Source organism: Dama dama, chromosome 3, assembly GCF_033118175.1.
Source record: "Dama dama isolate Ldn47 chromosome 3, ASM3311817v1, whole genome shotgun sequence".
In the NCBI taxonomy this organism is placed as follows: domain Eukaryota; kingdom Metazoa; phylum Chordata; class Mammalia; order Artiodactyla; family Cervidae; genus Dama; species Dama dama.
Window position 1 is genome coordinate 71,287,479 of NC_083683.1, and position 16,070 is coordinate 71,303,548.

General features: G+C 43.8%; 2 protein-coding genes and 1 pseudogene across 2 annotated transcripts in view; 2 read left to right on the forward strand and 1 right to left on the reverse strand.

Moving 5' to 3' along the window:
* The window catches only part of LOC133048412 (apolipoprotein F-like), a 6,117-nt gene extending 3,433 nt beyond the window's left edge, over nt 1-2,684 (forward strand). Inside the window, exons 2-3 of the mRNA XM_061132087.1 lie at nt 986-1,141; nt 1,520-2,684. Of these exons, the coding sequence (XP_060988070.1) occupies nt 1,080-1,141; nt 1,520-2,303 (846 nt within the window). The 5' untranslated portion in view covers nt 986-1,079 and the 3' untranslated portion in view covers nt 2,304-2,684. The remainder of the gene's footprint in view (nt 1-985; nt 1,142-1,519) is intronic.
* Nucleotides 2,685-5,510: 2,826 nt separating this feature from the next.
* LOC133049431 (U2 spliceosomal RNA) lies at nt 5,511-5,654 on the reverse strand (annotated as a pseudogene).
* An 8,981-nt stretch (nt 5,655-14,635) lies between these two features.
* Nucleotides 14,636-15,586, forward strand: LOC133043441 (apolipoprotein F-like). Its single transcript, XM_061124278.1, has one exon. The coding sequence runs from the start codon at nt 14,636-14,638 to the stop codon at nt 15,584-15,586; it is 951 nt and encodes a 316-aa protein (XP_060980261.1).
* The last annotated feature ends 484 nt before the right edge of the window (nt 15,587-16,070 follow it).

Sequence of the window (16,070 nt, forward strand, 5' to 3'; positions counted from 1 at the left end):
GATTGTAGAACTGGAGGTCCAGTCATGGATGGGGACTCAAGTCAGAAGTGGGAGCATTTGGCAGGATCCAAAGACCTAACAGCTTTACAGAAGCAGCAGAGTCTTGAGGTTCCCTGTGGATTTAGGGTCCAAGAATTTCAGGCAACGGTGTTGGATATCTCTACATCTGGTTCTCCCAGTCTTAGGAATGTGTCCCTGTAGCTCCTCGAAGACTTACTTCTCTTATTCTAGGGATTGATTTCTTCTCGCTTATTAGGGGGCCCTCCTGGGACTGAGAGGAGTAAATAAGATAGGAGGAGGGACCTGGGATCCCTTCACTGATCTGTTCCCTTTCGCTGTATGCCATGGTGGTTGTGGAACCAGAGAGAAACCTTGACGCCATGATCACACGTGGGCTTTGTACCAGTTTTAGGAGGCACCATATGCCATCCTTCCTCATTGTTCAGACTGCAGTTTCTCTCCTAGACCCCTGGTCGAGAAATGAAGCCCAATTCCTTATATTTTGATATTAGCTTAGAAAGGGGTAGTAAGGTAATAGACATGTTTAATTAAGGAACTGCATTGGAATTAATGTAAAAACAGAAGTTGCTCTTATTTGGTCTGACTTGCTGGTAGATTCTATTGTTCTATTTCTCTACCTATTAAGTCCATTGAATAAGAAGTATTTTGGGGCAAACTTACAGTTACCAAAAGGGAAACTGTAAGGCAGGAGTGGATAAATGAGGAGTTTAGGATTAACAAACACACACTACTGTATGTAAAATAGATAACAAGTACCTACTGCATAGCAGAGAGAACTGTATTCAATATCTCGTAATAACCTATAGTGGAAAGGAATCTGGAGAATATATGTATAATTCAGATATATATATATCTGAATCACTTTGCTATACACCTGAAACTAACACAACATTGTAAATCAACTATACTTCAATTAGAAAATAAAAAATAATTTAAAAGAACTATTTTGGTGTCTCCTATCCAGAAATCACTGGCATCGCTGCCTTTCACCTCCCTCTTCCCCAGAAGACACAGAGGAAATTTTCCTGATCTAAGTTTAGGTCTGGAGAAATCCTAAGATGAGAGGGATATGGCGCAGTATCCACAGAGGGAGAAACCTGATTTCAGCTTCGGGGCAAAGGTAAGGGCAAAGCCTGAACTAAGAAGAGGCAGATAAATATTTGTGAAGGTTGCGTCCTTCACTGTTTTCAGTGAGGTCAACTGAGGTTGTCAGAGGGGTCAACTGTTTTGACTGAGATAAAGAGAAGGTCAGATCTAGAAAGCGGTCATTCAGATCAAGAGCGGCACGGAGGCAAAGGACGTGCTCAGATCATCTCATTCCTCTGGCTTCTTTTTTTTCCAGGAGCAGGTAAATATCTCCCACAGCCCATAAGTTCTGACGTTCAGGGCAACTGAGGTTTCCAAGGGCGGAGTCACTTCGATCTCTGGGCAGTCCTGGAGTCTCTTCCTCCCGAGCCTCTCCCCACTGCCCAGTCTGAGCACTGCTTCTTCCCAGCAGGGCTGCTCCGGGACCCACCGTGATGAAGGCTGCACTGCTTCTTTGCTGTGTCTTGCTGTCCCCAGTGGCTGCCTTCCCAAGAAATGCCCAGGAAGGGGTCCCGACCTTCCCGCCGTCTATATCAGAAACTGGGCATCCTTTGAACCTGCTCTCCAACCAGATCCTTCTACCAGACCCTAAAACTTGCCAAGATCTCTTGCATGTGGCCCCCTCCTTAGCCCCTCTGCCTGAGTACCTATCCAACTTAGCTTTGGAGGTGGTCTTGGAAAAGATTGGTTGCATAACTGAGGCTCACATTCTGCAGCTCCAGCTTGTTAAGACAGGAGGAAAGGACACCACTGAAACCCTCATCCGTGAGAGCAAAAAGCACAGTGAAGGAGAAGGGACTGGCAAAGTTAAGGTCATGCTGAAGGATCTGGGAGGATCCCCAGGGGAGCTTAGGCGAGTGAGGCGCTCAGTTACCCTTGTGGAGGCATGTAGGCAGCAAGATAGGTGGGTGCTCTATGAGACAGCAAAAATGATAGCTGAATTTGCTGAGAAGCTCCCTAACACTGAGTTGGTAAAAGAGCTTAAAGCTGCTGCCGTTGATGTCACCCAGAAGTGCACGGACGAGTCCTGGGAGCATTTGCAAGCAGTAAGCAACCAGCTAGTGGACAGCCCTGAGATGAAAGACTTCACAATGCCTGTACAAGATCAGCTGTACTTTATCAAGCGTTTCTCAACCATTCTGATGCACATTGTAGTGGAGTTCATAAAGACGCAAGTCCAGGATATTTTTGGATAGGGAAGGCCTCCAAGGCACCCTATTTCCTTTCTCAAACGTCTCTGATAAGATCGTGTACAAGGACTGGGCAGAACAGGTAGTTAGAAATGTTGAGAAGCTTAGGGCAGAAGCATCTATTCATTTGATCCCAATTCTATTCATTTGATCCCAATTCTATTCATTTGATCCCAATGCTAAAAGCCATGTGACCAGAGTCAGCTCTGCCCCGTCTCTTAATAAGTCCTATTCTCTATTTTTTTCCCCAATTTCTGTTTGTCAGATACTGGGGATGTATTACGTACTAGACATGAAGGATATTGTAATCTTTCCCCATTTATCTACCTTTTACTTTCTAATTCCCAACTGGATGCTGTAACTTGTTTGTGTTCATTTTTAAACTGAAAAGAGAAATTAAATGTTGCTTCTAGATCAGAATCACAGTTATTTGATCTCTTTTAACTCTGAGTCTCCAGAGCTTTTTTTTGTTGTTGTTTTGTTTTGGTGTTGCATCACACGGGATCTTGTTTTCCTGACTTCACCACTGGACCACCAGGGAATTCCCTCCATAGCTTCTTTTGTGAGCTGGAGGTAGAACGTGGCAGGGACCCACAGAAGTGCCGGTGCATTTTGAGACTGAGTTTGTAACAGCGGGACAAGGTTTGAGCAGTCAATACAAATGGGCAAATATTTGTAGAGGGCATGTCCCTTGCTGACTGTTGGGGAAAGCAACCAACTTTCCTCCACGTGGGATGGAGAACTGGGCAGAGTGAGCTTCGATCTACCAGAGCGGCTTCACTTCTCGGTGACTGGATTGTGCGGTAGTTTGGGGCCCTATGCCTACATGGAATGGGCCCACGTGAAGCAGAAAAAGCCCCTGGTAATCCGGATGGGGAGACCAAGAAGAGCAACTGAGTCCCATTCTCTACTCCCTGGCCCCAAACTGAAAAGGAAGGGAGGCTGGGAGTTGATGGGGAAGATGTCTTCCAACTGAACCCTGGGCTCCTTCAGACCACAGCCCAAAGGGAACAGTGTGAATGTTGTCTTCCACTCTAGTGTAGTCTGACCTGCCTAAGCATCACTGAGCCCTGTCGTGACCTGCTCTTCGAGTGCCTCTGGCTCTTCCCTGCGGTTCTCACTTCATGTGGAGCCCAGGAAAGACCCTGGTATCTTTTTCCTCATCTCTGGGGATCCACCCACCCTCTGGAGACTCTTGGTTCTGCCAGGCTCTACTCCCAAAGCCCCTGCCTGACCTTACCCATTTTGTCCTCTGCCAAGAATGTCCCGGGAGCAAGCTGATCACCAGGCTGAGCCCTAGCCCCTGCAGCTTCATCTTCATAACCTGGACGACATGAAAGCCAAGTAAGCTTTTTTCAAGCAAACATAAGGTGCCAGACGGACAGTAGCTCAGGGCGGGGCCTCCCAGGGAGTGCTCTGGTCTCTGTGCTGCAGTGATTAGGCAGGCTTCAGCCTTATCCTGGAGAGAAAGATGTGCCTTCTCCATTCTAGAAAGCTAGTACAAGCATATGTGCAATGTGGCCCAGCTGTCGCCAGGAGGGGGAATCTACAAAGTCAAACATGGCTTTGTACTCTACTGCCCAGAACTACAACAGACCCGAAGAGCAAGGCTGAGATGGGGCCATAGACCTGGGGCCATACATCATGCCCAGGTTGTCGGGGGACCAGGGGCTATTGGTGAGCTCTGTGCTCAAATCTGCAGTGAAAGCTGGGATTCAGTAGCTGATCTAGTATCACTATGAAAAAGAGAAAAATACCCCTCTACTGGAGACTAGGGAGGAGGGCTTGGGAGGCAGCACAGACATGAATCACCCAGAGGTGACAAACGACAATCAGAGCCTCAGAGGATAAGACTTCTGAAGAAGTGATCTCAACTCCTACTCATGTGGGGCCTTATTCAAGGGCCATGACTTAGATACTTTTCCTAGAAACTTTATGCTTTACATAAACAAAGAGGTTATGCACAGAAAGAATTAAACTGAATTTAAAATTGTCACTGACTCCCTTATCCTAATCCTCAGGTATGGAATGGAATAATTCAACTATGATTATGTCAGTCTATCAGTATTCATGCTAAGTAAAGAGAATCCTCTTACCTCAAACAAACAAAAAGGTTTTCCTTTCACCAGAAAATCATATGACTCCTTAAGACATATACATGTTTGCTTTATTCTTTCAGACTCTGGGTACTACAATAAATTGAGATTTCCCAGTGATCAGATAGCCCCAGGAGCAAGAATGCTGCCAGGCCAGCAAGTCTTTCATCAATGTGCTAATCCACACATTGAAAATCAGAAGTGACATAAATCTTACCGGTCCTTGTTGAAATTTCAGATAGTTGGGATCAGGATAATCCGTCTGATTAAGGTAAGGAAGAGGAACCGAGGGGTGTATTAAAATGCAATCTTAGGGGTTTTATGACTTCGTCCACAATCTCCAGACCACTGCTATCCCACAGAAATCTGCGGGAAGACAGAAATATTCTCTATCTGTGCGTCCCATACGGTGGATGCCAGCCCCGTGTGTCTACTGGGCGCTTGAAACGTGGGTGGCACAACTGAGAAGTTGAATTTTCTTTCCATGTTTTAAATTCTTATTCATAGTTTTTATTCTTGGTATTACATGATACTGTCTCTAAATGTTACAAACTGAACCGCTTATAACAAAATGCATAGATTGAAGCCCTAACCCACAATGTGACGGTATTTGCTCAGAGGGCCTTTAAGGAGAGGGCAGAGGGCCATTAACCATTAAGGTTCAATGAGATTATGAGAGTGGGACTGTAATCCAATGGGACTGGTGTCATAAGAAGTGGAAGAGGCACCAGAAATGCGTACAGATAGAGGAAAGGCCGTGTGTGGGAACAGCGAGACAGCACCCATCTGCAAACTACGGACAGAGGTTTCAGAATTAACCAAACCTGCCAGCATCCTGACCCTGGACTCAGCCTCCAGGCCATGAGAAATAAACCCCTTTTGTTTAAGTCATCCCATCTATGGTATTTTGTTATGGTGGGCCTGGCACACTAATATATTAAATATGGGTCTTTTTTCACCTATTTTCTGGTACCCTGTGAGTCTACTCAATTTGAAAAAAAATTGCCCTCTTCATTATAAAAAAGGAACTTAAAACTAAAGAAAATAATTTTCTTGCTTCCTTTTTTTTTTTTTCTCTTTCTTTTCTTTTCTTTTTTTTTTTTTTTTCTTTTTCTTTTTTTGGTGCACCGTTCCTGGAAGTACTGCAACACCAGGTCGATGCATGGAGTGGACGGAGCAAGCTCCCATTCCAACCCCCAGCTCCAAAAATCCACTCTTGCTTCCTTTTTTAGTTTACTTTTTTTTTTTTTTTTAAAGCCATGCTACGCAGCTTGTGGAATTCTAATTCCCTGACCAGGAATTGAAACCGAGCCCATGGCAGTGAAAGTACCCAGTCTTAACCATTGGACTACCAAGAAATTCCCAGTTTAGTTTGTTTTTTTTTTTTAATTGTGGTAAAAAAAAAAAAAAAAAACACATATCATAAAATTTGCCATCTTAACCATTTCTAAGTGGACAGTTCAATAGCTGGCCTGTAACTATGAACTCTGTTCACGTTGCTGTGCGGTCCATCTCCAGAACTTTCTCATCTTGCTAAGCTGAAAATCTACCCATTAAACATTAACTCCCCATCTCCTCCTCCCCTCAGCCCTCAACCACCACCCTTATGTAGAAACCATCCAAGCTTCTATACCCTTGACTCCTCTGGCCGTCTTCCCGGTCACTGCTGCTTGCCGTCTCTGATGGAGATTCCTGTGGTAGGGGTCCTGCTTGCTTTCCGCTCTTCCATCTCCCCTTCTCCCAAGTCCGTCTTTCACATGCCCTCTTGAGTGATCTGGGCTTCCCAAGCGGCTCAGTGGTAAACAATCTGCCTGCAATGCAGGAGCCCCAGGGTTTAATCCCTGGGTTGAGAATATACCTGGAGAAGGGAATGGCAACCCACTCCAGTATTCTTGCCTAGGAAGCCCCGTGGACAGAGGAGCCGGGTGGGTCACAGTCCAGGCGTGGCAGAGAGTCGGACATGACTGAGTACCCATGCACACTTGAGTTATCTTTCTAAAACACAGGTTTGACCCTTTCACTTCCCTGTCCAGAGCACTTGATAGTTCCCCCACTGCTTCTAAGACAGAGTCCAGAGCCTCTGAGTGTGTCTGGTCTTTGACTAACCTTGACAGCCTTAGGACCATGCCACCCATACACCTACTTTATATTGGAGTTATCTTCATCTTGGACTACTTTCCATTCTTCAAAAGCAGGCTTTTTCTCTCAATGCTCTGCCCTCCAGATTAAACTTCTGCCTTCAAGACTCAGCTCAGGGCTTCCCCGGTGGTTCAGTGGTAAGGAATTCACCTGCCAATGCAGGAAACTCAAGAGATGTGGGTTTGATCCCTGAGTTGGAAAGATCCCCTGGAGTAGGAACTGGCAACCCACTCCAGTATTTTTGCCTGGAAAATCCCATGGACAGAGCAGCCTGGGGTCCATGGGGTCCTGGACCCCTACAGTCCACAGGGTCACAAAGAGTTGGAAGCAGCTGAGAACACAGACCTCAAGGTTCATCAATGTCACACATTTTGTTACTTTTTATCCCATTGCACATATAGACCACATTTTCTTCACCCGTTTGTGACAGACTTTTAGCTTGAGTGAAATAGTCTTTCATTGTGGTTTTGATTAGCATTTTCCTAATGACTAATAATGTTGAACATATTTAATGTGCTTACTGGCCATTTGTATGTCTTTTCTGGAGAAATATCTATTCAAGTCCCTTTCCCACATCCCCTTTTTTTGGCCATACCAGTCATCTTGCAGGACCTTAGTTCCCCCACCCGGGATCCAACCACTGGACCTCCAAAGAATTCCCCTTCGCACGCTTGTTTTTTTTTTTTTTAATGCTGGAAGCAATCTTACGGTGTGATATGTGCGTGCTCAGTCATGTCCGACTCTTTGTGATCCCATGTCCTGCAGCCTGCCAGGCTCCTCCATCCATGGGATTTTTCAGGCAAGTATATTGGAGTGGGTTGCCATTTCTAATCCAGGGGATCTTCCTGACACAGGGATCAAAACTGTATCTCCTCTCTCTTCTGTATTGGCAAGCAGATTCTTTACCACCAAACCACTTGGGAAGCCTCACTTTGCACATTTTTAAATTGAATTATTCATTGTTAAATTGTAGGAGATCTTTATATATTCTGAATATTAATCCCTCATCAGCTATATGATATGCAAATATTTTCTCCCCTCCTGTGGGTTACTTTTTCACTCTGTTGTTAGTGTCCTTTGATGCACAAAAGTTTTAAAGGTTTATTATTTTTAAGTTGTTATGAACTCTATTTTCCTTTTTTTACCTGTGCTTTTACTGTCACATCCAAGAAATCATTGCCAAATATGTTGTCATGAAGATTTTTTTCCAATGTTTTCTTCTAAGAATTGTGCGGGCTGATTCATATCAATGTATGACAAAACCCACTGGAAAAAAAAATAATAATAATAATAAAAAAATAAATAAATAAATAAATAAAAAAAGAAAATAGAAAAAAAAAAAAAAAAAAGAATTGTGCGGTTTTAGTTCTTATGTTCAAGTCTTTAATCCATTCTTTTTAAAAATATTTTTATTTCTTTAGCCTGGGCCAGATTTTAGTTGCAGCACACTGGATCTTCAATCTTCCTTGTAACTAAAAGCTTTAGTTACAGCATGTGGGACCAGGAATCGAACCCAGACACCCTTTATTGGGAGTGCAGAGTCTTAGCCTCTGGACCACCAGGGAAGTTCCTTTAAACCATTCTCAGTTAATTTGTGTATATAATATAAGGGAAGGGTCAAACTTCATTCTTTTGCATGTGAATATCCAGTTGCCTCAGCACCATATATCTCATTGAATGGTTTCAACGCACTTGTAAAAAATTATTTAACTACATAAGCAAAGATTTACTTCTGGGTTCTCTGTTTTATTCCATTAGCCTATATCTCTATTTCTATGCCTATACCATACTGGTTTTTGTGTGTTTTTGCAAACTTTGTTCTTAGTTTATTTTTTAAATTGAAACTTTTGCTTTTCTCATTGATTCTTGTAAGTTCCCAGTATGTTAATGAAGTCTCTCATCCAGTTATCTGTTAGGGCTAACCTAGAAATATTTTCAAGAAATGCTTTCCCTTACCCAAGCATATTCTCTTGGGAGGCAAGCCTTGTTGAGTGGTGTATCCTAGTTGGCATCTTCATTTTTAAGAAGAGGATTATTCTCTACCTGCAGCTCAGCTGCTTATGGAAGCACACAAATGTGGCTTTGACTGGCCTGGAAGAATAGCTCCTTTGCGGTACCTGTCATTATATAGTACCACACTGTTTTGATTACTACAGCTTTTTTAAAATTTTCAGGAACCACTTCATTTTTATTTTACTGACTTGTTTCTGATCACCAAATTTGCTTTCTTCTTTGGAGTGATGTAACTTTGTAATAAATTTTGAAATCAGGAAACAAGTTCTCCAAGTTTATTTTCTTTTTCAAGATTGCTCTGGCTATTCAATGTCTCTTGAAATTCCACGTGAATTTTAGGATGGTTTCTCTACTTTGCAAAAAACATCACTAGGATTCTGGTAGAGACTGCGTCAGATTTGTTAGTCTCTTTGGGTAGTATTGGTATCTTAACAGTATTAAGTCTTCCAGTCCATGGGTGTGATATCTTTCTGTGTATTTATACCTATGTAAGTTCTGTCAGAAATGTTTTGTAGTTTTCAGTGTATAGGGTTTTTTTTTGCCTCCTTTGTTTACTCCTAATTATTTTATTTTTTTTGATGATGCTGTAAAAAAGTTTGTTGTAAAAAAATTGTTTTCTCTCTTAATTTCATTTTTCCATGTTTTTCATTGTTAGGGTATAGTAATGCAACTAATTTGAGGTGTTGATTTTGTATCCTGTAATTTTGCTTAATTTGCTTATTAATTTTAATAAGTTTGTGTGTGTGTGTGTGTGTGGTGCAACTATTTAGGGTTTTCTACACATATGATCATGTCTTCTGCAAACAGAGATAATTTTGCTTTTTTCTTTCCAATTTGGATGTCTTGTTTTCTTTTTCTTGAGTAATTGCACTGGATAGAACATCTGACACTATGTTGAGTAAAAATGGTGTAAACAAACATCTTTGTCTGTTCCTGATCTTAGAGGAAAAACTTTCAGTCTTGTTACCATTGAATATGATGTTAGCTGTGGGTTTTTCATATATGGCCTTTGGTATTGAGCAAGCTTTTTCCTATTTATATTTTATAGATGTAAGATGCTTCTCTACATCAACTGATATGATCATGTGATTTTTCTCCTTCATTCTGTTAATGTAGTGAATTATACTGATTGATTTTCACATACTGACCCACTCTTACATTCTAGAAATAAATCCTGCCTGGTCATGTTGTATAACACTCTTAATATGCTGCCAAATTCAACACGCTAGTATTTTGCATTCATAGTCTCATGAAATACGTTTTCTGTAGTTTTCACTCCTTGTAGGGTCTTTGTCTAGCACGGATATCAGGGTAATACTGGTATCCTAGAATTAGTTTGAGATGTCTCCTCCTCTTTGATATACTGAAAGAGTCTGAGAAGGAGTGGTGTTAATTCTTCTTCAAATGTTTGGCAGGAATAAAAGGAATGAAAAAGAAAACCCACAACTGTTTGGTAGAATTCACCAATAAAGCGGTTTTGTCCGGGGCTTTTCCATATTAGGAAAATTTGGTGACTGATTCAATCTTCCTATTAATTAAAGGTATATTCAAATTTTCTATTACTTCATGATTCAGTCGTGGTAGGTTGTGTGTTTCTAGCGATTTGTCTATTTCCTGTAGATTATAAAATGTATTAGCATATACTTACCCATGCATCCATGTACGCTAAGTCTGACTCTTTGCGACACTATGGACCATAGCCCTCCAGGCTCCTGTCTCTGGGATTCTCCAGGCAAGAATACTGGAGTGGGTTGCCATGCCTTACTCCAGGGGATCGTCCTGACCCAGGGATCAAACCCGAGTCTCCTGCATCTCCTGCATCGGCAGCTGGGTTCTTTACCACTAGCGCCACCTGGGAAGCCCACACCTATTCATGACACTCTCTCAAAGTCCTTTTTGCTTCTGTAAAACAAGTATTAATATCCCCATTTTTGTTTCTTCTTTTTACTGAGATATAATTGACATATTAGTTGCAGATGTGCAACATAATGATATGATATTTGTATATATTACAAAGCAATCACCACAATAAGTCTATTTAACATCCATCACCACATATAGTTAGGACTTTTTCTTGTGATGAGAATTTTTAAGATCTATTCTTTTAGCAACTTTCAAATATACAACACAGTATTATTAACTATAGTCACCATGTTGTACATCACATCCCCAGGACTTTTCAGTTTTCTAACTGGAAGTTTGTGCCTTTTGACTTCCTCTATACATTTTGCTCAGTCCCCACCTCCTGGCAACTACCAGTCCGTTCTCTGTATCTATGAGTTCAATTTTTCTTAAAAGATTCCACACATAAGTGACATCAGGAGGTATATGTCCTTCTGAGTCTGACATTTCATTTAGCAAATTGCCCTCAAGGTCTATCTAGTGGTAAAGAATCCGCATGCCAATGCAGGAGATGTAAGAAACGCAGGTTCAATCCCTGGGTTGGGAAGATGGGAGATGGAATGGCAACCCACTCCAGTATTCTTGGCTGGAGAATTCCAGGGACAAAGGAGCGTGGCGGGCTATGGTCCACAGGGTCGCAAAGAGTTGGACACGACTGAATTGACTTAGCTCGCTCACATGCAAATTCAGGTAACTGGATTCCCTGGTGGCTCAGCGATAAAGATTCCACCTACCAATGCAGCAGATGCGGCATCGATGACCCCCAGGTCGGGAAGATTCCCTGGAGAAGGAAACGGCAACCAACTCCAGTGTTCTTGCCTGGGAAACCCCACTGACAGAAGGAGCCTGGTGGGCTACAGTCCATGGGGCGGCAAAGAGTCAGACACAACTTAGTGAGTAAACGACAACAACTTCAGGCAGAAAGGATCCCTCCCTTTGCTCCTGGTTCTTGCTTCCAGCAGTTTGGTAGTGTGTCTGTACAAACCAACCCCTCTTCTTTCTTCTATCTGCTCTCTGGGAACTAAGAGAAATAAAATAAATAGAGGGAAGGACCCTGAGCCCCTCCCTCTGGCCTGCTCCTTTTGGTTATCTATCAGAAGGGAGTGACAACACCAAGGAAGCTTTTACCACAACCACATGTAGGAACCTGTACTAGTTTCAGAAGGCATCAGATATCATCTTTACTGCTAAACCCTAGATGAAACTGCTTAACCCTAAACTCCCAACTTTTGGAGTATTGGTTAGATATGGAAAGCGTTACTACCCAGATGATGAATAGATTTTTTTTTTTTTATGTTTTCCATTAGAATTAGAAAAGTGAGAAGTGAAAGTTGTACTGATTTCATTCAACTTACCAATATTTTCAGTTTCCCCAGACCTTCACCCAGTGTATCCTTTTAATGAGAACTTATTAAACGTTTTGGGGAGTCTCTTGCCATATATCATCAGTCTTTTTACCTTACCTCTTCTCCCTTTCAGAATCTACAGAGGAAATTTCCCTCATCTCATGTATAGGTCCGGGGTAAAACCTTAGAACTTAGGGATGTGGGGAAGGACTGCTGCTGCTGCTGCCAAGTCACGCCAGTCGCGTCCGACTCTGTGCGACCCCATAGACGGCAGCCCACCAGGCTCCCATCCCTGGGATTCTCCAGGCAAGAACACTGGAGTGGGTTGCCATTTCCTTCTCCAGCGCATGAAAGTGAAAAGTGAAAGTGAAGGCGCTCAGTCGTGTCCGACTCTTCGCGACCCCATGGACTGTAGCCCACCAGGCTCCGCCGTCCATGGGATTTCCCAGGCAAGAGTAGTGGAGCGGGGTGCCATTGCCTTCTCCTGGGGCAGGACTAGCAGGACCCAAGGCCCTGTATTTGTCAGCATAGGACAAAGGTGAGAAGCACAAAGTCTGGGCTGGAAAGACATGAATAAATATTTGTGCGTGCTATGTCCTTCACTGTTTTGGATGCTATCAGCATTCTGGTCCTTGTGATTTTGGCTAGGGTAAAGAGGAAAGTGGGATACAACCAAAAAATCAAAACCGTCATTCCAGCCGTGAAGATATCAAAGCAAAGATGTTTGGACTTTCTTGCTCCTCTGGTTTGTTTCTTCCTCAAAACAGTGAGGACCCCCCATAGCCCTTATGGGTGTGAGGTATGTTCAGGGTAACTGAAGTTTCTAAGGGCTGAGGCACTTCCAAGCTCTGGGCAGCCCTGGAGTCTCTTCCTCCCGAGCCTCTCCCCACTGCCCAGTCTGAGCGCTGCTTCTCTCCAGCAGAGCTGCTCCAGGACCCACCGTGATCCAGGCTGCGCTGCTCCTTTGCTGTGTCTTGCTGTCCTCAGTGACTGCCTTCCCAAGAAATGCCCAGGGAGGGGCCCCGACCTTCCAGCAGCCTATCTCAGAAATTGGGCATCCTCTGAACCTGCTCTCCAACCAGATCCCTCTCCCAGATCCTAAAACCTGCCAGCATCTCTTGTATGTGGCCCCCTCCTTAGCCCCTCTGCTTGAGCATCTATCCAACTCAGCTTTGGAGGTGGTCCTGGAAGAGGCTGGTTGCACAAGCTGGGGCTCACATTCTGCAGATTCAGCTTGTTAAGACAGGAGAAAAGGACCGAACCCCTCATTCGTGAGAGCAAAAAGCACAACAAAGGAAAAGGCACTGGCAATGCTAAAGTCATTCTGAGGAATCTTGGGGGACCCCCAGGGAGAACTGGATGAATCAAAAACTCAGCTACTTACCTTGAGAGGTTTATTAATGATGGTGAATACAACCCTTTGGGCGGGCCGGTCTGCCAGTTAACCTGGATGGCGATTGAACTTGCTGAGAAGCCATCCCCCATGTTGTGTAACACAATTCAGAGCTTTTGGAATCAACCTCTTCTAGAACTGCCAGTATGAGTCTTGGGAACTAGAACTAGTTGGAGAATTAGGTAAAAAGCTTAAAACATCCCCAAGTTAAGAGCCTCTCAATGTCTATGGATGACGACAACATGATTTACAAAATGTTCTACAGCTATTCTGAAGTGCTTTATGGAGAAACTGATTCAGGAACTTGTCCAGATTCTTTACTGCAGATATTCAATGCCACACTGTAAACAGGTCTGCTCTCCCAGGACGGTGTTCAAAGATGGGACAGGGACTTCCCTGATGGTTCAGTGGTTAAGAATCTGCGTTCCAATGCAGGGGACACAGGTTTGATCCCTGGTCTGGGCACTAAGATCCCGCATCCCACAGGTTAACTAAGCCCATACACCCTCAACTATGCACCACAACTAGAGAGAAGCCCACACAATGTAACGAAGACCCTGGTGCTGGAACAAATACCAAACATAGGCAAATAAATAAATAAGATGGGACACAGTAAGTAGGCAGAAATGTTGGACACTACTTAGAACAGATATACTCTATTTCATCCCAGTGCTGGCTTTAACCTTGCCCTTCTCCACTTGGTAGCTCTCAGTCCTTATTTCACATTCTATTTTTCATTTTTTCTTTCAGTTAGCATATACTGTGCCTGTAATACATCTCAGCATGAGAAGCATTTGAACTTTTTTCCTCATCCATCCCCCTGTAATAAATCCCCAATGAGACACTGTAGCTTGCTAATTTAATTTTTAAACTGAAAAGAGAAATAAAAGGGAATCATAGACATCTAATCTCTTCTGATTCTGGGTCTCCCAGCTTCTATCATGAGCTAAAGTGGGAATGTGGCAGGGATTGGTTGGAAATGCCAAATGCCGAAGTTTTTAGATACTGAGGCCAAGTGTGGGACAAGTGCACAAAGTCTGAGAAGCCAGAACAGAGGAACAAATATTTGCAGAGATTACATCTCTTACTGATACTAGAGGAAAGCCAGTACATCTGCTCTCTTCCTCGGGCAGAGGAGTCGGCAGAACAGGATCGAGGAGCTACCAAATCCATCAAGGCGGTCTCACTTCTGAATCACTGGACTGTGTGGTAATTTGGAGCTCCTTATAAATGGGTGGGAATCATGCTGAGGAAGACCTGAAGATGGAGAAGGTCAAGTGGGAACAATTGGGTTGAGTTTCCTGTTTTTTAGTCCTTTAGCTAAAAAAGATCAGAAGTTTGGAGGTAACAGATGAGGTTCACCCTGAGTCCTGGGCTCCTTTCGGACCACAGCCCTTAAGGAGACAGTTTGTATGTTTCTGGTTTCTCCTCTCTCCAGTGCACCCTGCTATGAACCTGCATGGTCTCAGACTCATCGTGTTACCAGTTGAGCTACTTCTTTGCTGCTTCCTGCTGCACACTGCAGACGCCATTTCATCTGGAAACCACACGGATGTCTTACTACATCTTCCTTCACCCTTGGAATCCTCGCTAACTTCCTCATACCCCTTGTCTTGCCAGACCCTTCTTCCCAAATCCCTCCCTGGCTTCACTCAAATGGCCCCTCTCACCAGGTTCCTGGTGAGCCTGCCACTGATGATCGCCCTGGAGAAAGCTGGTTGTCAAGCTGATGTACAGGTCCTGCAGCTTCAGCTGTACCGCCAAGGGGGTGTAAACGCTACACAGACCCTCATCAGACATCTGCAAGAGCTGGAGAGAAACAGAAGCAGAGGGAGGGGAGTGTCAGTAGATGCTCTGACCTCTGCTCTGCAGCTGTGGGCTGGAGTGAACCCAGGCCCACGGAGAGCCCGACGGTCGCCCTCCGCCAAAGACTGTGAGCAGGAGCAGGAGCAGAGTGTGCACAACATAGCCCAGATGTTGCCGGGAGTGGGAACCTTCTACAACCTGGGCACAGCAGTGTATTATGCCGTTCAGAACTGCCCGGACGTGGCCAAGGAACGAGGCCGAGACGGGGTCATAGATCTGGGATATGACCTTCTGATGGCCATGGCTGGAGCGTCACAGGGACCCACAGGGCTAGCGATCGGCATTGCACTTAAACCTGCACTGAAGGCTGGGGTTCAGCGGTTGATCCAGTATTACTATGAGAGAGAGGCAAACACCCCTCCACCAGAGACCAGCGAGGAGGTCTTGGGGAGCACCTCAGATATGAGTGAAGTGGAAGAAACAACTGTCATGGCCCCTTTCGTGTCAGAAGTAGTAAGTTCAAATCCATGCTGGGGGTGGACCTTATTCAACAACTGTGGCTTAGATCCTAGGTATTGGAATATTAGGATATAAAAGAAGGTGGTAGGAGCCAACCGTTAGGCCTCCACCCTTTCACTGACAGAGGGCCTAGGTTCAATCCCCGGTCAGGGAACTAAGATCATGCAAGCCATGCAGCACAGCCAAAATAAAAAATAATAAAATAAAAAGATAGTGACCTCTGACCAAAGAGAATTCAATCCAGTCCACTTAATCCAGCAGAACTCTACTCTGATTCCTTCCCTTCTATAAACTACAATCCATAACCAGATCAGGATTAAGTGTTCTGAGATTACAAAAAGGCAAAGAAAGAGGGGAATGAGAAGAGCTAACGTTTTTCTGCTCACCTTTTGGCGATGTGGCCAAAAATAAATAAGTAAATAATAAAAGAAGGTGGTAAACACTGATGACTAGACCTAGTATCCTGTAAGTTGTAATGTGTGTGTTCAAAATCCAAATCTCTGATTTCTTATCAAGGAGAAAAGCAATACTGTAACGTGTAAGAATTTTAAAGTTTGTG

Bases quoted from the DNA above. Each gene is read 5' to 3' on its own strand.
- LOC133043441 (XM_061124278.1), top strand. From the start codon at position 14,636: ATGAACCTGCATGGTCTCAGACTCATCGTGTTACCAGTTGAGCTACTT.